Raw genomic sequence first — 26,266 nt, forward strand, 5'->3', positions numbered from 1 at the left:
TTGACCCAGTTTCAAAAAAGGTCCTTGCGGTGACAATCATAAGTCTTTGGAAATTCATCTAAAACCAATCGAATAAAAAACAAACAGTTCTATAAATAGATAATCCTGGACCTGATCGAAGCTTTTTTTTTAATTAACAAAATGGCGGCTGCAGAAAATGATTTGTGCCTTTATATATAATCATGAAAATACGAAGGGGCAGAGTACTAGCTATGATCTTCTCTAGCGATCTTAGTTTGTATCCACCGCAAATTTTATGCCTTGTGTCCAATATAAAAAATATAATTCATATGATATATGCAGTTTTTTCTTTATTCATTAATTTCATATCATTGCACGTTCTTCAGTTTAAGATTCAAACCTGTTATAAATTATGCATATGTACATATGTATATGGCTGAGTAACATGTTGCGAGAGTATAAAAGTTAATAGAATGACACTGTAACAGATCTCTATTCTTATCAATCGTGAATTTTTCATGTAAATTCATATTTTGTATACAACAACAATGTAAGAGAGCAAAAATTATGCAAAACAAATGTAATGAGAATATATTTTAATCGCTTTGTATGTGTATATTACTATTGTATGTAGTTTCATTACTATGACTGTTGTTGAATTGCTACTACGTATTCTGATTTTAATGTTAGCAATAGTATTAGCCATCAATATGTTTATTGTGTGCGATCGAGAAAGCTCGGTTTCCAAAACTGTCGGGAAAAAACGTTTTCTTGAGAGATTTTTCTCTTCTCTGCACCACAAATCGATTATGTGCATAATCGGTAAATAAAGCAAGGGATTCAAATAAAATCAAATTTATTAGTAAAGTGTGCACCAAACGATTCGAGTCGTAAGTAAATTTGAACGCGTAAAGTTTGTAAGAATACAAATAAATTTATTTGGCCTTCATAAAGGTTATTCCTTGAGAACGCCATAGCGGTGTTATATCCAGACTTATTGGTAGATACCAGCGCCTTGAGCTCAGACATCTCATAAAATTTGTAGATTTCGTCATAGTGCGTATCAAATACCAAGTGAACATGACGATTTCGAAGAAAGAATATGTTTATTATACGCAAGAAAAAAATATGAATATAAAAACCAGTAATGTTTTCGTGATTTGTGCTAACGTGCATTCCAAATTGTTTGACAATAATGGTATTGTGATAGTTAAGGTCTTTCTGCTCTTGAGCATTTTATAGTGGACTACATAGTGATATCGAGAGAGCAATTTACCTTACAAATAATCAAGATGCCGCCGCCTTATATGGGCCAGACATTAGAGTGTACTCCGTATATCAAACAGCTTCTTATAAAAATCATTCAAGAAGAAGCAGAAATTTATAAAAATATTCTATTCACAGTCAATTGAAGTTATCTTGTAATATGGAAAATAAGAGAATATTAATTGGACTTTTCTTCGTGTTACTCCAAGCGGCGAGCGGAAAGGGGGCTGACCCCGCTCTTCCATTTGATAACAGGCCATTAAATATATATGTCGATGGAGGTAAGGAAATAGACAGTTTCTTAAGTTTGGCCAAAAAAATCGAAAATACGCAAAGCCGAATAGAAGGTACACTGGATAGGTAAATAGATACCAGAAATAAACTAAATTTCAAATAAATTTGCTGTTTGTTGCTTTTAATTTTCAGAATGTCCGCAGAAATAAAAACAATGGCGGAAAGGTTAATATGAATAATATTTGTTTTAAGCTAAAATATCATGAGAACTCCTTCTAACATTTTATTTTTCACTTTTTGTTTCAGAATTTCTGCGGAAGCCCAAGCAACAGAGGAAAGGTTAAATCAACGGTGAGTAATATTTATACCCTGAACAGACAGGGTATATTAAGTTTGTCACGATGTTTGTAACACCCAGAAGGAAGCGTCGGAAACCCTATAAAATATATATATAAATATAAGTATGTTGAGCTGAGTCGATTTAGCCATGTCCGTCTGTCTGTCCGTCTGTCCGTCTGTATATATACGAACTAGTCCTTCAGTTTTTAAGATATCGTTTTGAAATTTTACAGATGTTATTATTGCCGATATCGGACCACTATATCATATAGCTGCCATACAAACTGAACGATCGGAATCAAGGGCTTGTATGGAAAACTTCCACATTTTACTACATATCTTCACGAAATTTGGTGTGAGTTATTGCTCATAGAAATAAACACATAGAAAAGAAATGCACCTGTGAAGGGTATATTAGCTTCGGCACAGCCGAAGTTAACTTTTTTCTTGTTTACTTTAAACTTGAATATCATCTATTATTGATATAAATTTTATTAAATTATATATTTTTCCGAATTTGTTAGAGTGACAGCGGAGGCCAAAGCAACAGAGGAAAGGTTAAATCAACGGTAGTATACCAAACTCTTTCTATAAATTCTACTAAAATATAAATTTTGTTTCGAAATTTTTAGAGTGACAGCGGAGGCCAAAGCAACAGAGGAAAGGTTAAATCAACGGTAGTATCCCAAACTCTTTCTATAAATTCTACTAAAATATAATTTTTTTCCGAAATTTTTAGAGTGACAGCGGAGGCCAAATCTACGGAAGAAAAGTTTAATCAACGGTAGTATCGCCCACTCTTTCTATAAATTCTACTAAAATATAAATTTTGTTTCGAAATTTTTAGAGTGACAGCGGAGGCCAAAGCAACAGAGGAAAGGTTAAATCAACGGTAGTATCTTTCTATAAATTCTATTAAAATATACATTTTTTCCGAATTTTTTAGAGTGACAGGGGAGGCCAAAGCAACAGAGGAAAGGTTAAATCAACGGTGAGTAATATTTTCCTTTAAACTTGAATATCATCTATTCTTTCCATAAATTGCACTAAGATATATATTTTTCCGAATTTGTTAGAGTGACAGCGGAGGCCAAAGCAACAGAGGAAAGGTTAAATCAACGGTAGTATACCAAACTCTTTCTATAAATTCTACTAAAATATAAATTTTGTTTCGAAATTTTTAGAGTGACAGCGGAGGCCAAAGCAACAGAGGAAAGGTTAAATCAACGGTAGTATCCCAAACTCTTTCTATAAATTCTACTAAAATATAATTTTTTTCCGAAATTTTTAGAGTGACAGCGGAGGCCAAATCTACGGAAGAAAAGTTTAATCAACGGTAGTATCGCCCACTCTTTCTATAAATTCTACTAAAATATAAATTTTGTTTCGAAATTTTTAGAGTGACAGCGGAGGCCAAAGCAACAGAGGAAAGGTTAAATCAACGGTAGTATCTTTCTATAAATTCTATTAAAATATACATTTTTTCCGAATTTTTTAGAGTGACAGGGGAGGCCAAAGCAACAGAGGAAAGGTTAAATCAACGGTGAGTAATATTTTCCTTTAAACTTGAATATCATCTATTCTTTCCATAAATTGCACTAAGATATATATTTTTCCGAAATATTTAGAGTGACAGGGGAGGCCAAATCTACGGAAGAAAAGTTTAATCAACGGTAGTATCGCACACTCTTTCTATAAATTCTACTAAAATATAAATTTTGTTTCGAAATTTTTAGAGTGACAGCGGAGGCCAAAGCAACAGAGGAAAGGTTAAATCAACGGTAGTATCCCACACTCTTTCTATAAATTCTACTAAAATATAAATTTTTTTCCGAAATTTTTAGAGTGACAGCGGAGGCCAAAGCAACAGAGGAAAAGTTAAATCAACGGTAGTATCCCAAACTCTTTCTATAAATTCTACTAAAATATAAATTTTGTTTCGAAATTTTTAGAGTGACAGCGGAGGCCAAAGCAACAGAGGAAAAGTTAAATAAGCGGTGAGTAATATTTTCCTTTAAACTTGAATATCATCTATTATTGCTATAAATTCCATTAAAATATATAATTTTCAAATTTGTAGAATGTCTGTAGAGATGGAAGCTATAGAGGAACGCTGGAATAAGAAATTGTCTGAAATGAGCATCCAGCAAAGACAAAGGTTATCCATCATTATACTTTAAGCTTAATAATGAGCAACACTTTTATCAAATTTTTTCTTTGCGACATTTTCAGAAAATCTGGAGAAGTAAATGAGTTAAGGAAGCAGCAGAGAAAGAGGTAAATAATAAGTGGTTTAGAAAATCATAAAGACATATTTTTTTTAAGTTCAAAGCTCTCCAACTGTGTGTAGTAAAATTGTAATAGTGACACGTCGGAGAAGAACTTTGAAAATTCGAAAGTACTCATTTTTGCTTTGACTTCTGCCACAACTATTTTCTGAGGTGAATAAAACTCATCAAACGTTAAAGGAAACCTCTATAATGTTATGTTTGTGGCAATATTTTAGTAGAAAATTAATATACTGTGTAAGTAGTTTAAGAAAGCTGGAACCAAATAGCCTGTATGCCTGATGAAGTGTTAAAATATGACACCCCGTAAATTCAGAGTTGTACATTATTTTCGAGTTTTTTGACGCTTCGGATAAATGAAAGAAAGTGTGTACAATCAAATATTGAAAATTTAGTTTTAGGTTTTTCTCAATGCTATTTTTGGTGAAAAAACGGGACATCCTTAACATATAGTTATATGCATACGCACTTACTATTCATGAACGTTATTAATTCTGTTGCTATATGTTTAATTCTAATTTTATTACAATCAACTTACAGTTCAGACGTTGCAATATCCAACAAACGTCCAGCAGAGCTTGGTAAGTACCGCATCATTTTGCAGTTCCATCAGTAATAAACTCAGATTCAACACAACTGGAGATGAACAATTCAAGAAATCGAATCAAATCTTCGATTTTCGTAATAGGCACCGAAGGCAGTTTAAACTAAACCTAAACTTTTTCCTAAATCAGTGGTTAAAATAAATAATACCTTCCTGATTGATACTAAATTCTTCTAGCGTGCGATGCAATAAGCAAGGATTTACGATCGAGTGGATTGGCCGATATTACTGGTAATCCCTACTATTCCTTTTGGTTTTATAAAACTCATAATGGAGGTCCTCAAATTTGCAATGGCGCTTTGATCGACAAACGTTTCGTTTTAACTTACTCAGATTGCTTGTTTAAGAACGCATTTATAGAAGTAAAAATTCCTTTCACTCCAGAGCACAAGGGAATTAAGGTAATTACAAATTTAAGACTTTAATAATTAAATTATCGTTAAACTGATTTTATCTATTCAGTCAATTCACATACATCCCGACTACTCAACTGAAACAGCTTCACTTCACAATATTGGCTTGGTTGAATTGGACAGTGATGTGGAGTACAGTCACGGCTTGTATCCAGTGTGCTTATACACAACCCAGTCGAATCCAAAGAGTAGTGAGTTTGCTATTTGATTTCTATCTCCTTTTATTTCATGTATACATTTTTTTAGACTTGATATTAAGATACACAGAAGTTCAAATTGTGGCGGATACTCAATGTGAAAAAAAGAACACTACATCTGAAGTATGTGCACAGAACATAGAATTAGGTTGCAGTTACACTGGCGAGCCGATATATTTTGGAAAGAAAGAATTCCCCAAATTTTATTTGTTTGGAATTGTATTCAAGAGAACTTGCTATCGCAAACCCTATGTGATAACGAAAGTATTTGATCACTTAGAGTTTATAGAAGGCATTGTATGGCCGAAGAAAGATTATTAAATTTTGAATGTAAAAAAAATTTCCAAATAATATGGTATAGAAATAAAGGTCAATAAAGGTCCATAAGTAATTTGTAGAAATCGGGCGTTGTTATTATTGTTGTTGTTTATTGATTCTTTTACCACTTAATGAAAAACAATTTCCAGCGATTTGATTAGCATTTGTTGTAATAGTTTTAGCCAACAGTGTTGAGATGACAGACCTTGAACAGATTTGAACTTAGGCCGGTGGAAATTCAGCCATTGATCCACGGCCACACCATTTAATTTTATAAAAAAAAATTATTATCTATAATTATGACTCAAATGAGTTCAGTATTCGTCGACCCACATACCGTCACAATTATGATCGAAATTCCGAAACGCAGCAAACTCGTTTCTGGAACCCTTAACGAAGCAATCGGAAATTAGTAATGTTGCGTATAGGCCACGTTGGTAAGTTTTCTAATAACATTTTTTAGATATTGTAAGTAAGCCGTTTAAATTGTTTCGTATGCCATATTATTTAAAATTATTTTTGACATTTAAAATTCCATTTTCATTCTTCGTCTTTATATTTGTTTTGTTTATTTCTATATTTTATTTATCCATTTCTTTCTATAAAGTGCAAGTGTTCAAACACTTGTGCTACAATACAGGAATTACCATTGCAAGACGCAATTATTCTCTCTTGATTTGACTTTCACTAAAAATTCGGAACATTTTATGAAACGTAATATATTTCCGACAGGTCGAATTTATATTTAACTCAGCGGTGGCGATAATGAACTTTGAGTATGACCAAGGAGAAGATGATAATTTAGAGCAACATAAAATGCTTCTGAAATATACAGTAATATTCTACGTTATCATTCATTATTCTCAATTGGACTCGTAATGCTTGTTTGTTGGCAAATACTCAGCATGTACATACTGCTGATGAATGATTATAACTCTGCTCATTCCTCATATACCTATGTATATATGTAGTTAGTTGAGTGAACCAACTAAATATCAGTGATATATGTAAATATATGTATACAAACATGTATCTGCGCAACATGTTGCAAGAGAATACAAAGTAGCAGCAAGAAACTGTGTGATCTAAATTCTTATCATTCGTGGAATTTGTATGGAATTTTTTGTTTCCATATTTTTATATTTTTATACAACAACTATATAGAGTGCAAAATGAATAAACAACAAATGAGCTGAGAATATATTTTAATAAAAATGTGTGTTTGTGTCTTAACGCGGAGACTTTCAACTCATTATAATGTTAATACTCTTTTACGTTTCTCTCAACAACAATATTATTGAATTACAATATAAAGAGTTTCAAAGATGCAATCTGTTTTATTTCTGCACTGTCCGACCAACGATCCGTTTCGGTAAATAATCCTAAGGCAATAACCAACCAAAAAAACCCAACAAAGTCAAATCCATTAAAAGTAGCAAAGTGGGTGATAAAATATTCTGTGGAAGTGAGTTGTTGGTTAATATTTGATTTAAAATGCTCATATTGCCGACCCTGTCATATATTGTTGTGTAATTTCATTTGTTATTTAATTGTTTATCGTATTTTAAGAATAATGCAATTTTTGTATCCTCCATGTGTACACACACTACACACCATACATATTTTTATTCACAGTAAATTGACGTTATTTTGTAGAATGGGAAATAAATTGTTATTTTTGGGGCTTTTCTACACGCTACTCTACTGGACTAGCGCCAAAGGAGCTGAGCCCGACCGTTTAGCCAATACAATCGAAGAAGAGCAAAGTGTAGTATAGGAAGCACTAGAAGGGTAAATATGATCAATCTGAAAGAAATATGTATGTATGTACATAAGTTTATCGATATGTATATATATTGCTAAATATTTGTTTTTTATTTTGTTGGAATCTTCAGTATGTCCGCGCAAATAGTAGCAATGGAGGAACGCTGGAATCAGAAATTGTCTAAAGTGTACAACCGCCAAACAAACAGGTGAATAATATTCTACTTTAAATCTAAAGATGATTAACTCTGTATCTAAAATTTGTTTCTTTTTCGAAATTTTCATATTATCTACCGAAAATAACTACAAGCTTGAATCAAAATGTAAATGAGTTAAGCAATCAGCTGACAAAAAGGTGAATAATTAGTATTTTAAATTAGTAAATATAAATTGTATACTTACAGCCGGTTTCACGAAACAAATTTAAGTGAAAAATAATTAATTTCAGTTCCACCATTTGACTTAATTTTTATTTAAATGGTCACGCTTTGCCATTTAAATATTATTTAAATACTGTCATATGTAACCATGGTTACGCTTTTCTATCAGCTGAATTCCCATTTGTTTACCATTTTGACAAAGAAATACAATTTATTTGTTTACATAAATCAGCTGTTATTCTTACTAACATCCCTGCCTTTTAATTTTTTTGATGCCAAATGTCAATAATGGTGAAACGCAAGAAATTTAAGTGCAAAGTTAAATAAAAATTAAAATTAAAATTAAATGGAACTTAATTTTCAATTAAAAACTTTCGTGAAACCGGCTGTAACTGTTTGAACCGACCATCAATTCATTATAAAATCGGTATAAATCAGTATAAATAAATCAGGTTCAAGGACTAACAGATTAGTATAGACCCCTACTAAATTAAGAGTACTTACATTGACAAGTTTCATGTAAGTACCCAATTTGAATGTTTTTTCCTCTGTTACCGATTGATTAATTGTGGTCATCGTACACTCTACTTACAGTCCAGACGTTGTCACAACTCAGAAACGTCCAGCAGAGTTTGGTAAATTCCGCATTATTTTGCATGTTCATCAGGAAGAAACTCGGTTTGAACGCTTTACAAATTAGCGGTATCTAAAACATTCTTTTATTGCTGATTGTTTATGTGAATTTATTTTTGTTTTTAGCTTGCGAGAAGATTACAAACGAGTTGCGTTCGAGTATAGAGTCCAATTATACTGGAAGACCCTCTCACCTGTGGCTTTATAAATCTGATAATCAACTTTCTAAATTTTGCAATGGTGCTTTGATCGACAAACGTTTTGTTTTAACTTCGTCAGAATGCATTCGCACAACTTTACGAAAGTAAGCACTGAGCCTTTCTTATATTCATGGAAAATGAGAAGAAAATAAAGGTGGAGCAATTATAAAGTAAAGTATTTTGACAGATTTGCTGTTAAATTCATATAATCTCTTCAGGCAATTCACATACATCCTTACTACTCATCCGAATCAGTTACCCTTAACAATATTGGGTTGGTTGAACTGGAAAGTGACGTGATTTACACTTCCGAACTATATCCCGTGTGCTTATACGTTTCCCAATTGAATCCAGAGGGCGGTGAGTTTCCTCATTAATATTTATTTACTTTTATTTGATTATACAACGTTTTGTATAGTTGACTGGATTTAACGGCAGAATTCAGATTGTGGCGGAGACTAAATGTGTTGATAAGTCTTCTAATAGCCTGCAGCCATCACAAATATGTGCAAAGAATTCAGAATATCCTTGCAGTTACGCTGGCGAGCCGATCTTTGTGGAAGAGAAAACGTACGCGAAATATCAACTGTTTGGAATTGGAGCAAAGTGGACATGCGATTATGAACCCCTTGTAATAACCAAACTGTTTGAGCAACTGAACTTTATAGAAAACATTGTTTGGCCGAAAAGTGGAAACTGAATTTCGAAAGTGAACAGTATTGCGTTCTATAAATGAGCTAAGCAGTTTCTTCTGATTCCGAATTTCGAAAATCGTTGTTTTCTGTGGTCTAGAGCTTAAACCGTAAAAATGTAGTTTTGACTTTGAATACTCAAATGAAATATAAACAGACAACCTAATTCTAAACTTGTAAAGAGTGTCAAGAAAATGTGGAGCCTTCAACTGGATACTTGCAAATTTTAATTGACACTGCTTTGATGCATTACTCCATCTTATCTCTCACTTTTACTTTATAGTACTTTTCGTTTACGATCTTGTTGGAACTAATATAGTTTCAGAATCTTAATATTGGCTACTTATTCATCCAAAGCTAGTATAACCTGAGAATATCTAAATATATTAAGTAGAGTAAACATCGAACAAGTATAAGATTACTGTGTCAAATCTCTTAAAGGGTTAAAGTATTCTGAAGGGATCTCTTATTCCGATTCTATAAATGTATATCGCATATTAAATAATTAATAAATTATGACATTTAATAGATAATGCAATTAGATTCACCAATTTGGTACAGATTTTGCTTTAGAGGCTTCATTGATCCTTATTTACTGTTATGTGGCATTGAGAACAACACCGTGCTTGCGCATTTCTATGTTTAATAATTCACATTATTTTAGAGAACGTAATCTATTTCCAACTGGTCGGCTGCATATTCAAGTCGGCGAAGGTGGCAATGAACTTTCATTATGGATTTATAAAAAATAATAAAGTCAAGGAGCACAACAATCACTACAATTCTTCTGAAATACATACATACATATATAGTATTATTCACCGTTATCATCGAAGTCGCAGTTGACCTTATAGTGCTTGTTCATGCATTTTTTGCAGGAGTTATAAATAACTCAAAACGCGCAAAACTGAATGCGCTGATAACATATTTGAATAAAATAATTACTTGGTGTATGTGCACCAACGCAATGAATGGTCGCTGCTTGCTTACTTTTGGTGTACTCCATTGCTGTTTTATTTCAGCAGCAGAGCTAGCTGCTCTCATGCGATCAGCTGACGCTATGTTCTGCTATTTTTTGTTTTTTTGTTAAGAAACGTTTTTCCCGGAGAAGCTTGGCTAATTAGCACTAGCTAACTCTAAAACACCTAATGAGTCATGTTAAGCTGAAACAAATGTTTCGGTGAAATAACTATAGAAAATATAAATAACTATATAAATATATCGTTGTTTTTCATTATAGCATATCGCTGTATATAATAATAAAGTAAAATGTACATATATCCAAAGTTGAAGTAAAATATAAAGGTAAGGCAGAAGCATTAAACAGACACATGCCAATAGTACGGACGTCATCGATACTGAGGAGATTAGCATGGGTACACACAGCATCTGAAGTGCTTATAAATATTTCGTCTCGTGTCGTCACGATTAATGTGAGTAGAACAGTAACTCAGATGTGTATGTGTATAAATGTACAAAGAGCAAGCCCTCAATCAAGCGAGCTTTAAAAAATATTTAATAATGTTGAGTGGCATTTAATCTACAGTAGAATAACGCTGTATTTTAAAAAAGTCATTATGATATACATATACATGGCGCTCCATTTGCTCACGAGAATGACAACCCGTGCATGTGCGATCACTTACGCTCTTGTAACACATGCTAAGGCTCCGCCCATGCCTGCTCGTAGATGGGAGACTAGTGAAATTTGCTTTGGAGCAACAATCTGTTTGGTAAATACGCAACATACACTATAAATGGATTAGCATATTTCCTCAAATCACACTGCTCATTCGTTGGTCGGTGATCGTATATATAATATTTACTTAGCTAACTGTATATAATATATGTACATAGTTGTGTGTAGCATTCTGTCGTAATGACTGGAGAACACACATGTAACACATGTTATTTGGATAGAGACTCGGTTTCATCTCCTCTTCAGCTCTTCTCTTGGAAGCAGTTTCATTTAAATATTTCCTTCAGTTTAAAATAAATTTAAACGGTTAATATTCATACGAACGGTTACAAACCGGATATTCGAATAATTGGTTTTCGGGTTATTCGAATAATTTTAAGAGCCCTAATACATACCTGAGCAACATGTTGCGTGAGAACAAAAAGTAGCGTAAAGAAACTGTGGTGATCTGCATTCTTATCATTCGTGAAATTGATGTGAAATTTTATGCTTTCCAAACACCGTCGCTTGAGTGACGGTGTCCCTCCACTGTTTCTAATTCAGTACTCTTTTGCGGTTCTCTCAACAGTAGAATGATTCTATTTACAATATTTGACAAAATCGCGCCCAATAACTGATAAAAAGCTTCAGAGACGAAATCAGTTTTATTTCTGCGCGGTATCAAAACGGATCGCGTGTTATTAAGTAAGTGAATTGGAACAAATAAAATTATGAAGAACACAAGTCATTTAATTTGATCTCCATAAAAGTTTCTTCTTGAGAACGCCGCAGTGTTGTGAAGTCCAGGCTTAATAGGCCACCTTGGTATAAAATAGTGCTTAGAGTTCAGAAATCTCACTCAGGATATAAAAAGCTTCTTATAAAAATATTTACTTTTTGTAGCCGACTGTTAAATGTATCAATTTTTAGGAGAATGTTCACACACTGGGCATTATAAATTCAATTCTTAAAACATTTCGTATTCACAGCCAATTGAAATTATTTTGTAATATGGAAAATAAACTGATATTTCTTGGACTTCTTTTCGCGCTACTACGCACGCAAAAGAGGCGGACCCCGACCCCTACCTTGATGTTGGGTCCATAACTATATATGTAGACGCCGGTAAGGAAATAAACAATTACCTAACTTTGAGTAAACAAATCGAAAAAACACAAAATCTTATAGAAAGTGCGCTGGAAAGGTAAATGAACTCTGAAATAAAATAAGCTTCAACTTCAACTAAATTTGTTTTTAATTTTTTTTTTCAGAATGTCTGACGAAAACAAAGCAATGACAAAAAGGTGGTATTAAGCATGAATAATATTTTAATTTAAATATCAGCAACTCTTTTTACAAGATCTCATTCTGAAATGTATTTCTTTCGGTTTGTTTCAGAATTTCTGACTAAGCTAAAGCAACAGAGGAAAAATGTAATCAACAGTGAGTAATATTTCTCTTCAAACTTGAATATCATCTATATTGCTATAAAATTTACTAAAATATATTTTTCCCGAAATTTTTAGAGTGACAGCGGAGGCCAAAGCAACAGAGGAAAGGTTAAATCAACGGTGAGTAATAGTTTACTTCAAACTCGAATATAATTTATATTGCTATAAATTTTACTAAAATATATTTTTTTCCCGAACTTTTTAGAGTGCCAGAGGAGGTCAAAGCTACAGAGGAAAGGTTTGTATTAAACTTGAATAATATTACATTTTATGTTAAGTTTAATTATCAGTAACTCCTTTTACGAATTATAGCACTAAAATATTTTTATTTTCGTAATTTTCAGAAAGCTACAGAGGAAAGGTGGGATTAAACTTGAATAATATTACATCAATATGTATTTTTATAGCGCTGGGATCCAAAATATATTATATATAAGTTTCTATTTACTCTATTCCAACATATTTGCTTCCGTTACTTTTTATTTAATGGTTTTCTTGCAAATCTCCTTACAGCTCAGAAGTCGCCACACCCGACAAACGTCCAGCAGAGCGTGGTGAGTTCCACATTGTTTTCTAAATTTATCAGAAAGAAACTCGGTTTCAATATAACTGGAGATAAAGGATTCAAAGTTTAACAAAACCGACCATTTATATTTGATACCGGCAATAGACATCGAAGGGAGTTTAAACAGGGTCTAAAACAAACTTTGGTTGCTGGGTGTTTAACAAATATCTTTCTAATCTTTTTAGCTTGCGAGGAAACAAAAAAGGATTTACGATCGCTTGGACAGATCGAATTTTTTGACTTTGCCTACTACGTATTTAAGCTTTTCACACCTAGTTCTAACATTTCTAAAATTTGCGTTGGCGCTTTCGTCGATAAACGTTTTGTATTGACTTCAGGAGATTGCTTGCAATTTACTACAGTAAAATTTTACCCTTCTGAGGTCGATAAGGAAATAAAGGTAATTATAAATTTAAGACTTAAAAGTTCGTCACAAACAACACTTCTAATCTCCTCAGACAATTCACATACATGGAAACTACTCGAAAAGTCCTTCCTTACATAATATTGGCTTGATTGAACTGAACAGTGATGTGAATTACACTCACAGCCTGTTTCCAGTTTGCTTACCCATTTCACAAGTGGATCCAGAGAGTGGTTAGTTGCCCTTTAATAATTTTATGGTTTTATTAAATTTAAAAAATTTTTGTAGACATGACAAGAGCATACATACAAGTTGAAATTCTGGCGGATACTGAATGTCGTAATATGAATACAACCAATTTGCAATATGTGTAAGGGATTTAGGCAATGGTTGCAGTATCTCTGGCGATGTTATATTTGTAGGAGCGAAAGAGTTCTACAAATATCAATTGCTCGGAATATTTGGAGATGAAATTTGCAATCATAAACCCTATGTAATAACAAAAGTGTTTGATTACTTGGAGTTTATAGAAAACGTTGTATGGCCGAAGAATGGAAATTGAATTTTGAATGTCAACAATTTTTTTCCAATAATATAATAAACGAATAAATAGTAACGGTTTACTCGTTATATCTATAAATACATATGTTGAAATCGTGAGTTGTTATTATTGTTGCATTTTGATTCATTCATTTCTTTTGTTGTTGTAATAATTGTTTGTAACGGTGCTAACATGGCAAGCTTCAGCCACAACTTTAAAAACTCATTTGTGGTAAGTTGTGTTCCGGTAGTTTGCTGCTTCATTTATAGGTTGTATGTAAAGTAAATTATTGTGATTAGAATTCAAAATGATGAAACATGATAAGTAGGCTTACGTATTACCCGATTATATTTATATACTAAATTCCGTTCAAATTAGAGTTACTGAAATCTGAATTTAATTTTCTACAAACTATGCAACACAAGAGTGTACCACTCCTAATCCAATTGTCAGCTGCAACAAAAAGTGAGAATGTAGTTGCCTTTGCAACACTATGCCGTCTTGAAGGTAAAACGTCTCACCTTTTTCAAAATAAAGTCTAAAACAGTTCTTTTCAGATTAAAAAATATATATCTCAGCAAGTCAAGTTAACTGGAAGACCACAAGAGCACTTTAAGAATCTAAGCATTATTGAATTTCAAGCAGTAACTGTAGCTGTCACTGGTTTGAGAATAACATCATGGTACCAAAAACAGGCTTTTCATTTCGTATCAATCATTGTATTATTTGGTGCAGTGATAGAGATATCCCTGATATAGGTATGGAAAAGAATAACAGATTTTCGTAAAAAAGATTTTAATGTTTCGACACATATAATATATACACATTGTATATTCTTTATTAGTAGAAAAAATTGCTATTAAAATTAATAAACTTGATTATTGTTGTTGTAGTGGTAAAAATATGCAGTAAACTATGCCAGATAAATGATCTCGACTTTTATGGTTAAGAATAAGAACATTTACTAGCGACTTTGTTAATCTCTTCGGGCTGATATTCGATTTGACGTTCTGCTATTTTGGCATTCCTTAGAATTGTAAAAATTTCAGATGTAACATTGTCATATATATCTTCAGATTTAAGTAATTGAAGTTCGCTACAAAGCATTGCACAAAAGGTATCTTCTTTATTTGTATGATCTGTCTTTTCTAATTCGTCTTGTGGTACATTATCTAAATGTACATCATTTAAAACACGCTGTTTTTTCTGAAATTAAAGATATGTTTATAAATTAAAATTATGTATATTAGGTTATTAAAGACAACTTACTGCAGGTGTCAGCTCCCAATGTGCTTTATCCTCCGAGGTATTACTGAACACTTTGCGCTTTTTCTGAAACCAATTATAAATATATACAGATTTTTTATTATTGAATATATTATGGCTATATATATATAAATGCATATTACCTTTTCAACAATAATGTGTCTGTCGTTTGAGGAACGCTGTGCACGCAATTTCCTTAAGTGGTCGGTACTCTAAAAAAGATTTAAATATTTTCATTAAATAAATTGTAATAATAAAAAAGTTTTATTTTTTAAATATAATTTATATGAAATAGGGAACAGTAAATAACCATTTACCCTGAAAATTCACATCAATTACTAATTCGGTTAATTTTTAATATAGTAATTTTAAACAAATATCCAAATTATTTGTTATCTTTCCAAATCTAGGTATGATTAATATACGTTACAAATCTACATACCTGCTCTGTAGGATTACAAATTCGTAAAACTATTACGGGGTCCAAAAAAGTCATTTCATCATAGTAAAATAAACGGGGTTCATAGAGAGAATCTCCTGAATTTGCGTTTTTACTATCGGCTTTCTTTTTCTCTAAAACGTAACCAGTGCGTAAATTTTTAATTTTCTTCTTCACTTCTTCAACACTTCTTCCGAAAAAATTTGCAATTTCTTTCCATGCATTTTTCTTTAGGTCCACGTCTTTATATTCTGGATTGAGACAGTTCCATAGGCACTCTGACTCCCTATACATAGATAGTAGGTCAAAAATTTCCGCTTGCCGCCAATCCATTCTCGATCTTGTAGATTTTCAATTTACTCCCTACTATTGATTTCGTGGAGCACTAATTATATGCAAATGCTATCGATTCCACTATATGCAGAGGTATTTCGTGCTTATGATTTCGGTCCAATCATTTAAACTTCAAACCAAGAATATAGATTTTTTAACTTATAAAACCTATAAATATGAAATGTTCAGTTTAATTTAATTTATTTATCTTAATATTTACCTTTTTGTTGTGATAACAAATTTTCTTTGTATGTTTTTAGATTGATATAATAATCAAGATATATTTAGTAAGCGAGTTTGGCTGCTACAGCTGATTAACATTGATGACAGTTGTGAGGTGAATAAAATATTTAAAGTAGTTGTTATTCACCATAAGTAAAAAACATTTAAATTGCATTTTAATATTTTTTAGCTGCAAACATTTGTGAAATAATTATTAGACACATATGTAAGTAGTTAGAACGTATATAAGCTCGTTATAATGAATAAAAATGTATAAAATATTTAGAGATCTTATATCTCTTGTAAAACTCCTTATAGTTGGGCGGCAGTATATATATAATAGGCGCCGGTCGATAACGATGCTCCAATACTATTACGTTTCCTTCTTCACCATTTCAATTTATCAGGTAGGTTAAATCTCCGCTTGTTTGTTTCGCTAGACAATGTTTTTCGTAAGAATTGTTTACCTTAATTAAAATAGTTTCAAATTTCATAGAATAGGAACAAAAATACTAAAACGTTAGGTGGTTCTTCTTAAGTCATCAATATGCCATCGTTTTAAGTTTTATTATTTATATACATACATATGTATATACATATATGTATATATTTAATTGATTGTAATTTTTTGGAACAGCTTCTTCAAGTAGTTTGTCCCAGCATTGAGAAGGAAAAATAAGCATCTAATTTTCATTGGTAATTTTGAAGAACGGTTATTAAATAAAATTTTTTTTCTGAGAAGCTTGAGTCATCTCTTGATTACAATTACCTACTTCGTTCATTGTAATTAATGTTGCAATTGTTGGGTATTACTATACAACATTACATAAGTATTTTTCTATCGCTGAAAGTTCCGGAAAATGGATTTATTTCGCCTAATGTGTGTTTTTTCAGTAAATATTATTGAAATTCCCCCGGTTGTAATACAATGTGGGGTTAGAATGTAGTTTTGGTTCATTCTTGTCTACTGATAGTTTATAAAATGTTAAATTTTAAAATTTTAACTTTTTCTTCCATTCACAAAAATGTTTCCCAGAATTAATTGAAAACTCTATTCAAAATTATTTCTTCGTTTCATCGTATTATTAACGTAATACGTTACGGTCAATTATTTTTTCAAAAATCATTGTATATAATACTTTTTTACTAAATATTTTAAAAACAAATCTAGTTAAAAATTAAGCTCTGATACCACATTGCATTTTATGGTTAAGAATCAGAACAAACCTTGCTTTCACATCTTTTTACTAGCTACTTTGCTAACTTCTTCGGGCGGGCATACGTTTTGACGTTCTGCTATTTTGGCATTCCTTAGAATTGTAAAAATTTCAGATGTCACATTGTCATATATATCTTCAGATTTAAGTAATTTAAGTTCGCTACAAAGCATTGTGCAGAAGGTATCTTCTTTACTTAGATAATCTTTATTTTCTAATTTGTTTTGTGGGACATTATCCAAATGTATATCATTTGTAACACGCAGTCTTTTCTGAAATTAAAGTTATGTTTATGCGAATGGTAATATACTAATAAAGACCACTTACTGCAGGTGTCACCTCCGAATGTGCATTATCCTTCGGAGTACTGCTGAACACTTTGTGCTTTTTCTGAAATCAATTATAATTATATACAGATTTTTTATTATTGAATATATTATAACTACATATATGAAGATGTATATTACCTTTTCAGCAATTATGTGTCTGTCGTTTGAGGAACGTTTTGTTCGTAATTCACTTTTGGAATCGGTACTCTAAAACATATTTAGATCAATTATAATTACATAAATATAATTTTTTAATTATATACGTAATTTTTTAAGATTGCTCCAATGGGAATTATTAAAATTGAAATTACCTTTTCAGCAATAATAGGTTTGTCATTTGAGGAACGCTTTGTTCGTAATTCACATAAGGGGTCGGTACTCTAAAAAAAATTACATATTTTCATGACATAAATTGTAATATGTGAAAATATATATACTTATAAAAAAAAAATTATATTCTTTATGTTATTGATATGAAATAGGGAACAGTAAATAAACGTTTCCCCTAAAAATGCTTATTCAATTCATTTAATTTTTAACATATTAACATTAAACAAATATTTAAATTATTTATTATATTTCGAAATCAATGTATAATCAATATATGTTTCAATTTACATACCTGTTCTGTAGGATTACAAATTCGTAAAATGATTACGGGATCCAAAAAAGTCATTTCATCATAGTAAAATAAACTGGGCTCATAGAGAGAACCTCCTGAATTAGTTTTTTTACTATCGACTTTCTTTTTCTCTATAACGTAACTAGTGCGTAAATTTTTAATTTTCTTCTTCACTTCTTCAACATTTCTTCCGAAAAACGTTGCAATTTCTTTCCATGCATTTTGCTTTAGTTTCACGTCTTTATATTCTGGATTAAGACAGTTCCATAGGCACTCTGACTCCCTATACATCGATAGTAGGTCAAAAATTTCTGCTTGCCGCCAATCCATTCCCAATCTTGTCGATCAATATACATATATACGCAAATCCTATCGATACCACTATATTCGGTCCACTTATATAAACTTCAAACCTAAGACACAGATTTTTTGAACTTATGAATACCTATAAATATGAATTTTTCAGTTTAATATAATTTATTTATCTTAATGATTACCTTTCTGTTGTGATAACAAATTTTTATTTGTTTGGTTCTAGATTGATATAAGCATCATGATATGTTTAGTATGCGATGTTGGCTGCTACAGCTGATTAATATTGATGACAGTTGTGAGGTGAATAAAATGTTTGATGCATTGTATATAGGTTTGATGTTGCTGTTATTCACCATAAGTAAAATTACATTCAAATTGCATTTTAATATTTTTAAGTAGCTGCATAAATTTGTGAAATACATAATTAATATGCACATAAGTAGTTAGTACTTATATAAGCTAGTTTAATAAATAGGAATAAAATATTGCGTTATATGCATAATTCTTGTAAAACTCCATATCGTTGGACAGCAACAGTGACAGTTGGACATATAATTGACGACGGTCGATAACGATACTCTACAACTATTACGTTTCCTTCTTCACTATCAAATTTGATTATGGGCCTTTGCCATCTTACAGGTATCTAGGTATATTAAATATCCACTTTTGTCTTTCTAGATTTTCGTAAAACAAAAATATGTGGAGCAAATGGTCTTTAAAGTCTTAATGGTCTAAGGGTAGACGTAACCGAAATACATTAACCGGTAGAGGTGTCGTAAGGATATCGTCGCTTTAAATTTGGTAAATATATATGTACATATTTGCATATTGCTATTTCACTTTAATTGATAGTAATTTGTGTGAGCAGTAGAAGTTAGCCAGAGCTAAGATGGAAAACAAGTATCCAATTCCAAATAACACATTTTCTGAGAAGCTAGGCGGCACTTTATTACAATAACACTTTTAGGTATTTTATTTCATTAGAATTGATGTCACAATTGTTGTGAATTATTATACAACATTACATAAGTATCTTTCTACCGCTAAAAGTTCCGGAAACTGGATTTCTGTTCCGCCTAATTCCGAGGAAGTTGTCCACAGTATCAAAAATAAAAAAATATTGTTCTAAAATTTTTGTCCTTCGAATTTGGTTTAACTTCCTCCTTTTGTTTTCAAAAGTTTATCAAATGCAAAATTTTTATGTTTTATCATTTCTTTCAAATCAATATTTCTAATTTCTTTCAAATTCATACAAATTATACGAAAATTAATTCAAAGCTTTATGCAATAATATTTATTTGTTGTATCATGTTATTAACGTAAATGGTTGCTGTCTGTTATTTTTTATTAGTGTATATTATATTTTGTAACTAATTATTTTGAAAACAAAACAATTTAAAAATTAAGCTCCGATACAGCATTGACTTTTATGGTTATGAATCAGAAAAAAATCGCTTTCACATCTTTTTACTAGTAACTTTGTTAACTTCTTCGGGCTGGTAGACGATTTGGCGTTCTGCCATTTTGGCATTTCTTAAAATTGTAAAAATTTCAGAGGTCACATTGTCATATACATCTTCGGATTTAAGTAATTTAAGTTCGCTACAAAGCATTGCGCAAAAGGTATCTTCTTTACTTAGATGTACTTCCTTCTCTAATTCGACTTGTGGTACATTGTCTAAATGTACATCATGCGTGTTATACAGTCTTTTCTGAAATTAAAGGCATGTGAATATTGATATGCATTTAGCTTATTAAGACCACTTACTTTAGGTGTCGGTTCCGAATATGGCATATCCTCGTCAGAACTACTGAAAAGTTTGCGTTTATTCTAAAATCAATTATAATTATATACAGATTTAAATAATATTGCGGATATTGATACTTATTTATACACAAAATTAAATTACCTTTTCGGCAATATGCCTGTCGTTTGTGGAACGTGTTGATTTTTTATCACTTAAGGGGTCTGCACTCTGAAAAAGTACAATGTTTTTAATAAAATGTAATATTTAAAAAATATTCACTTCTCAAAAAATGTTTATCTAAATATTATTGCCATGAATGGAGAAAATTAATAATCGGGTTTTCTTGAAAATTCAATTACTAAATCTGTTAATCTTTAATATACGGTGAAACTTCCCTAACTGGAATCACCATAATCCACAAAAAAAACTTCGAGTTAGAGAGACTTCAAGATTTCAAAAAGCTGTAAAATATAGATTTAGCCACAGTTTCAAGTTATTTACTTCGCAAAAACTTAAACTAAAACTTATTTAAATACATTGAAACATGTACTCTGTAATTTTTTGTTGGACTTTGCTATTGTTTGGCTCCCATGCCTTTCTTACATGATTTATGCCATCCAAAAGTGTAACATCATATTTTTTGTTCGCCTCCGTAAGATATAGAGGGACTCTTTTAAAATTCTGCCTCGATAGTAGAATTTTAAATTTTGTATCATGCACTGGTCGAAAAGTTCGATTTATGGAAGGAAATTTGTATGAAGTTTTGCCAATTTAAGAGTTCGAGCTATGGAGAACTTCGATTTAGAGAAAGAAATTTGTATGAGATTTGATTTCTAAACGCTATTGCCAATTCAAAAGTTTGAGTTATGGAGATCTTTGACTTATAGAAGTTCGAGTTATGGAAGTTCCACTGTATTAATATTAAAGAAGTATCTTGGTTATTATTAATCTATTTCGAAATCAAAGTATGATTATATATAACAAATTTACATACCTGTTCTGTAGGATTAAAAAATCTCAAAACTACTATGGGATCCAAAAATGTCATTTCATCGTAGTAGAATAAACGGGGCTGATACAGAGAATCTCCTGAACTGATTTTTTTAGTATCGACTTTCTTTTTCTCTAAAACATAACTTGTGCGTAGATTTTTAATTTTTTTCTTCACTTCTTCAACATTTCTTCCAAAAAAATTTGCGATTTCTTCCCAAGCATTTTTCTTCAAATCAATGTCTTTGTATTCTGGATTAAGATAGTTCCATAGACACTCAGATTCCCTGTACATACATATTAGGTCAAGTATTTCTGCTCGCCGCCAATCCATTCTCATCATAACGATTCGCTTTTGCCGCGAACTATTGTTTTCGTTGAGCACTACCTATGCATATGCAAATGACACTACAAACCAATATCTGCATAGATATTTCTGGTTTATGCTTTCGGCCCACTCCTTAAACTTTTGATCGAGTAAATGGATTTCTGTATTTAGATCTATAATTTAAAATATTTATTTATTTCTTGTATATTTAATTTATTTATCTGAATATTTACCTTTCTGTTGTGATAAAAAAATATTCTCCGTATGTTTTCAGATATACGCATCTAGAAATATTTAGTAAGCGATGTTGGCTGCTGCAGCTGATTAATATTGATGACAGTTGTGAGGTGAATAAAACTTGTGAAAGAAGATATTCACCATATGTAAAACTAAATTCAAATGTCGGTTTGATGTTTTTATTTATTACAACTTTTTTGTTGATTAAAGTATATTTAACTAGTTAGAGTTGTTCGTATGTATGTACGTCTAACAAGAGTTCATAAAATTCTTCATAATTATTTTAACCTGTCTATAGTTGGCCGGTACATACTTAATTTTTAATTGGCGCCGGTCGGTAACGATGTTTCATTTCGGTGCTAATCGTCAAAATAGATTGTGAATTCTTGCCATATATTGGGTATTGTTAAATAACTATTTATTTGTTTTGATAGACAATGTTTTTGGTAAAAATTTATTTACCCTAATTGAAACGATTTGCATATTTCATCAAGATTTGCATTTGAAGAATTTTTGAATTACAACACTATAATAAAAAATGTTTTAATTTATGATAATTTCAGCATGAAGTACATAGTTCTCGGTTGTTGCATAAACTTTCTAAGAGTTGTGGTTTTAGATTCAGCGCACAACAAAATACATATCGCTCATTTACTTGAATAGTGTCACAACTCAAAAAAGTCGATTTTTCAGGAGAGCGATTTAAAGTTTTCAATTGTCTCTTATTTAGCAAATATAGAAAAATTCCATAAATGTATTAACAAATCTAGTGGCGTGTAATATATTAAATGCATTGTTGAGCATAAATGGACCAAATAAAGTATACTAATGCTTTTTCTTGGGCATAAACGTGACCCATTTTGAATTGTGTCGTTATTTGTGAAAAAAATAATTCAATTTCGCCTTCATAAGTCAAATGTGTCGTTTTTGCTGAAAAAATACAATATGAAAAATTTAAGTACTTTTCACCAATATCGTTGTAATACAAAATATGTCGTTCATTCTGAAAATAAAACCAAATTCACTCTATGACAATATGTGTTGTTACACAAAATATGTCTCTATTTCCAGAAAAAAATCCATGTCTAATTCTGGCACAACTGAGAAGTGTCGTTATTGTGGTTAAAAAATAATGCAACATAACAAGTTTAATAACGGCGCATTCTTATTTCACGGTTTATTTTCCTACGCATCGGAATGAACTTCTTATACAATATGGACGCTGAAATTGCGCACATTTCTGCATACTCAACTCAAAAATCGTGTTTTTTGAGTTGTGACACTATTCAAGTAAATGAGCGATATGTGTTCTGAAAATTGCGTTTCATTTCCTGATGGACAATCAAATTATATCGATATATATTTTAAATACCACAATATTCTACAAATATCTGTAAGACATGTCAAATTATGGCGAAATATTTTGCCTCCATGGGAGCCTTTTTTTATTATAATTAAACGTGAAGGGGTGTACAATATTTTATATTTTGTTAAATATTTTTCTATAATTTTCCTATTGATAATTTCTTTGGCGGTCAGAAATTTTTGCATTTTTTACCGCAGTGAAAATTTCGGCGGTCACATTGTCGTAGGTCTCTTCAGATTTTAGTAATTTAAGCTCGCTACAAATCATCGCACAGAATGTGTATTCTTTGCTTGACTTTGTCGGGCCTTTGGTCACCTTTTGGGTCTGCTCTTTTAACACATCATTGACAAGTATACGCCTTTTCTGAAATTAACATAAATATATGCATTAACTTGTATATAACTAAGTGCATTTATATATTGAGAACTTACGTTAGCTTTTGGCTCAATTTCCAGCATAGTAAGAGAATCGTCTGAATCAGGGAGTACTTTCTGTAATTGAAACAAATTAAATTAATGCAAATCTATATGCGGTGAAAGTAGCCTTACTGAAGTTCTTAATTCTGCCTGAGAGGACCCATGATCACTGTCAGCGTCACTAGAATTCGTCCGTTGTCTCTAATAATAAAATTATTTTATTAAAATATAACAAAGAATAAAAATTAAATGGTACCTTTCCGTCGTTCGGAGTTAAATCATGCTTGGGTGAAAAGCTTTTGGTTTCAATTAACGGGTCATCGTTCTATAAAATTAATTAAACACATTAAGCAATTAAAATGTAAAGTCATATTAAACATACATACATTTTCTTGTTCTGTAACTGTTCGTAAAGCTACAACAGGATCCAAAAAATTCATCTGGTTGTAATAATATAAGCGCGGTTCGTACATTGATACTCCATGTTTATTTTTCATACTTTCTACTTTTTTCCTTTCCATAGTGTAGCAATTGCGTAAATGTTTCATTTTTTTCTTTAATTCATCAACTTCCTTACCAAAATGAATTGAAAGCTCTATCCAAGCACTTTTCTTCATATCTGGTTGTTTATAATCGGGAATCTGGGAATTCCACAGACACTCATACTGTTTATATAGACTAAGGAATTTTAGTACTTCCGTATGCCGAAAATCCATTTTAATATGTATATAATTTTTGTTTTCCGGTGTTTTAAAAATCAGTTATCCCCAGAGGAAGCTTTATGATAGATGTTTCTATCATTACAAATTTCAGTGTCAATTATAAATTGTGTGCCAAATTTTATTGGCAACTTTTTCTCGTAGCGTATTACAAACTTTATAAAACAGTTTTAAAGCAACTAAATTCGGAAATATATTGTTTAATTAACACTTTTATGCACTTACACTTTGTAAATTTAGCTATTATTTAGTTAATAAATAAATTTTTATGGAATTTTGAAGAAATTAAAACAATTGCTTTTTATCGCTAGCCAAAGAACAAGAAAATGACAGCTCGCTCGTGGAGCGACACTTCGCTTCATTAATATGTCGTTTCCACGTGCAAGTATTATTTTGCGCTAATGTCAAATTAAATACGGCACATAGTACATACTTGCGGAACTACCATAAATGTTTTATTTGCATAATAATTACTGAGTAGGGAAACAATAAGAATTTTTCCAACAATTTTTAACAAATGAGCATGCAAAAATACCACATGTTCCGTGACTAAATAAAAATAATAAAAACGTAAGCCAAAAAAAGTGGGTACCCCGATAAGTTTCAGTGAGAAATCTCACCACAGCATTTTTAGCAGCAGCATATCTGTTGAAGTTATGCATTTTCTGTTGTTATTATTTCTCAATGAAAGTATAATGCTAATAAATTAACCAAATTTGCAAAATGTATTGAATGCATTTAAAATGTATATTTTTAAAAATTTTATTTTTCAATTTAATTACGTAACGTACTCATTGCTTTCACTTACGTCGTTTCGACTACCTTTCGGCGTTGCCAACGTATTGTGTTTGCTTTTTGGTGTGTGTCTTGAGTAAATGAGATAGTAGCAATGACTAAACACGCAATATTTTTGCGCAATAAAACTATATACTGATTACACAGTTCAAATGAATTTATAGTTAAACACAATAAGTTTTTGTTTAAATTTTTATTTGCTATATTTTTGATTCCAGTTATTATTTAAATATTTTATTTGTTTCTATATTAGTTTTCTGCGTTATTGCTATGGTTAAATTATGTTTTAAATTATATCATAATTTTTTCAAACTAACTTGTGCTTAACTATTTTGTATGTTTAACATTTGATTTACGCTTTCAATTTTATTCCACTTATTTTTAACTGGTGCATTTTTTAGTTTTTATTATAGTATATTTTAAAAACATATTTTATATAAGTTAAATTTATGCACAATAAATACATATGTGTATCTTATTTTTGTAATATTGCAATATAAATTTTATATATTGTTGTGTTATTTAATCATGAATTCCACGATATTACGTAAATTAATACGTGCTACTGTGTGGCATTTATAAACTTATTACGTTTTTTAACCACGTCTAGTTTAAATTTCTGAATATAGATTTTTGTTAAAAATATTTTCAGTTTTATTTATTATAAAATATTTACAATTGTATATGTTGGTTCCGTAGCATATTTTTATGATATTTAATAATTTTTTGTTTATTTATTTTATTTTATTATTACATTTATTTATTTATTATATATTTTATTTTATTTATAATGATATTATATATCATTTGTTTTGCTATTTTAATGTTTTTTAATTTCTTCCTTTCTATTTTTTAATAAAATTTTTTATTAATTTATTTTACATTACGTTTTTTTAATGAAACGAAAAACCAAAAAAAAAATATATATATTATTTTTAAGTTATAAAATAGCTGGTTGTTTATTTTTGTATTTATTTTTAATATTTTGATATTTTTTTTTAAATATTTTTGTTTACTTTGAGGAAAACACTGT

At 30.8% G+C, this 26,266-nt stretch overlaps 5 protein-coding genes and 2 long non-coding RNA genes across 27 annotated transcripts in view; 3 read left to right on the forward strand and 4 right to left on the reverse strand.

Annotated features, from left to right (window-relative positions):
- The first annotated feature begins 664 nt into the window (after positions 1–664).
- LOC105214610 (uncharacterized) lies at positions 665–5,703 on the forward strand. The gene is made up of 22 exons (XM_054231034.1): positions 665–851; positions 1,366–1,587; positions 1,654–1,686; positions 1,768–1,812; positions 2,433–2,477; positions 2,540–2,584; positions 2,648–2,692; positions 2,747–2,791; positions 2,985–3,029; positions 3,092–3,136; positions 3,200–3,244; positions 3,299–3,343; positions 3,429–3,473; positions 3,537–3,581; positions 3,645–3,689; positions 3,753–3,797; positions 3,881–3,958; positions 4,033–4,077; positions 4,629–4,669; positions 4,870–5,093; positions 5,155–5,296; positions 5,352–5,703. Exons 2-22 carry the CDS (start codon positions 1,388–1,390, stop codon positions 5,621–5,623), a joined length of 1,620 nt encoding a protein of 539 aa, XP_054087009.1. The 5' UTR covers positions 665–851; positions 1,366–1,387; the 3' UTR covers positions 5,624–5,703.
- A 1,232-nt stretch (positions 5,704–6,935) lies between these two features.
- On the forward strand, positions 6,936–13,276 carry LOC128922110 (uncharacterized). Of its 17 annotated transcripts, XR_008471387.1 has the most exons (15): positions 6,936–7,085; positions 7,256–7,411; positions 7,516–7,593; positions 7,695–7,739; positions 8,203–8,283; positions 8,359–8,466; positions 8,524–8,751; positions 8,816–8,957; positions 9,016–11,672; positions 11,957–12,171; positions 12,239–12,271; positions 12,366–12,410; positions 12,494–12,538; positions 12,624–12,656; positions 12,763–12,875. It is a non-coding gene; the product is annotated as an uncharacterized LOC128922110 (long non-coding RNA). The 17 variants fall into 17 exon arrangements; XR_008471380.1 differs by lacking the exon at positions 8,203–8,283 and adding an exon at positions 13,169–13,276 and having other exon boundaries at positions 8,359–8,751; positions 12,763–12,972; XR_008471379.1 differs by lacking the exon at positions 8,203–8,283 and adding an exon at positions 12,932–12,972 and having other exon boundaries at positions 8,359–8,751; positions 12,763–12,779.
- A 1,224-nt stretch (positions 13,277–14,500) lies between these two features.
- Positions 14,501–16,285, reverse strand: LOC128922109 (uncharacterized). The gene is made up of 5 exons (XM_054231653.1): positions 16,147–16,285; positions 15,597–16,094; positions 15,298–15,366; positions 15,158–15,220; positions 14,501–15,094 (listed from the first exon to the last, which is right to left on the reverse strand). The coding sequence occupies exons 2-5, from the start codon at positions 15,924–15,926 to the stop codon at positions 14,834–14,836; spliced, it is 723 nt and encodes a 240-aa protein (XP_054087628.1). The 5' UTR covers positions 15,927–16,094; positions 16,147–16,285; the 3' UTR covers positions 14,501–14,833.
- The window catches only part of LOC105214617 (uncharacterized), a 181,674-nt gene continuing 171,684 nt past the window's right edge, over positions 16,277–26,266 (forward strand). For 2 of the 5 annotated variants that reach the window (XR_008471395.1, XR_008471397.1), the window contains exons 1-2: positions 16,277–16,374; positions 19,313–19,435. This is a non-coding gene — a long non-coding RNA (uncharacterized LOC105214617). The other 3 variants (XR_008471399.1, XR_008471398.1, XR_008471396.1) reach the window with 3 other exon arrangements.
- LOC114804269 (uncharacterized) lies at positions 17,210–18,981 on the reverse strand. The gene is made up of 6 exons (XM_054231652.1): positions 18,814–18,981; positions 18,317–18,761; positions 18,006–18,074; positions 17,833–17,901; positions 17,693–17,755; positions 17,210–17,637 (listed from the first exon to the last, which is right to left on the reverse strand). The coding sequence occupies exons 2-6, from the start codon at positions 18,644–18,646 to the stop codon at positions 17,383–17,385; spliced, it is 786 nt and encodes a 261-aa protein (XP_054087627.1). The 5' UTR covers positions 18,647–18,761; positions 18,814–18,981; the 3' UTR covers positions 17,210–17,382.
- LOC105214611 (uncharacterized) lies at positions 19,580–22,069 on the reverse strand. The gene is made up of 5 exons (XM_011188134.3): positions 21,934–22,069; positions 21,377–21,873; positions 20,545–20,610; positions 20,403–20,465; positions 19,580–20,346 (listed from the first exon to the last, which is right to left on the reverse strand). The coding sequence occupies exons 2-5, from the start codon at positions 21,713–21,715 to the stop codon at positions 20,092–20,094; spliced, it is 723 nt and encodes a 240-aa protein (XP_011186436.1). The 5' UTR covers positions 21,716–21,873; positions 21,934–22,069; the 3' UTR covers positions 19,580–20,091.
- On the reverse strand, positions 23,330–24,772 carry LOC105214614 (uncharacterized). Its single transcript, XM_011188140.3, has 5 exons — positions 24,106–24,772; positions 23,976–24,044; positions 23,852–23,920; positions 23,735–23,794; positions 23,330–23,666 (listed from the first exon to the last, which is right to left on the reverse strand). Exons 1-5 carry the CDS (start codon positions 24,433–24,435, stop codon positions 23,451–23,453), a joined length of 744 nt encoding a protein of 247 aa, XP_011186442.2. The 5' UTR covers positions 24,436–24,772; the 3' UTR covers positions 23,330–23,450.

Source organism: Zeugodacus cucurbitae, chromosome 5 (assembly GCF_028554725.1).
Source record: "Zeugodacus cucurbitae isolate PBARC_wt_2022May chromosome 5, idZeuCucr1.2, whole genome shotgun sequence".
Classification (NCBI taxonomy): Eukaryota; Metazoa; Arthropoda; class Insecta; order Diptera; family Tephritidae; genus Zeugodacus; species Zeugodacus cucurbitae.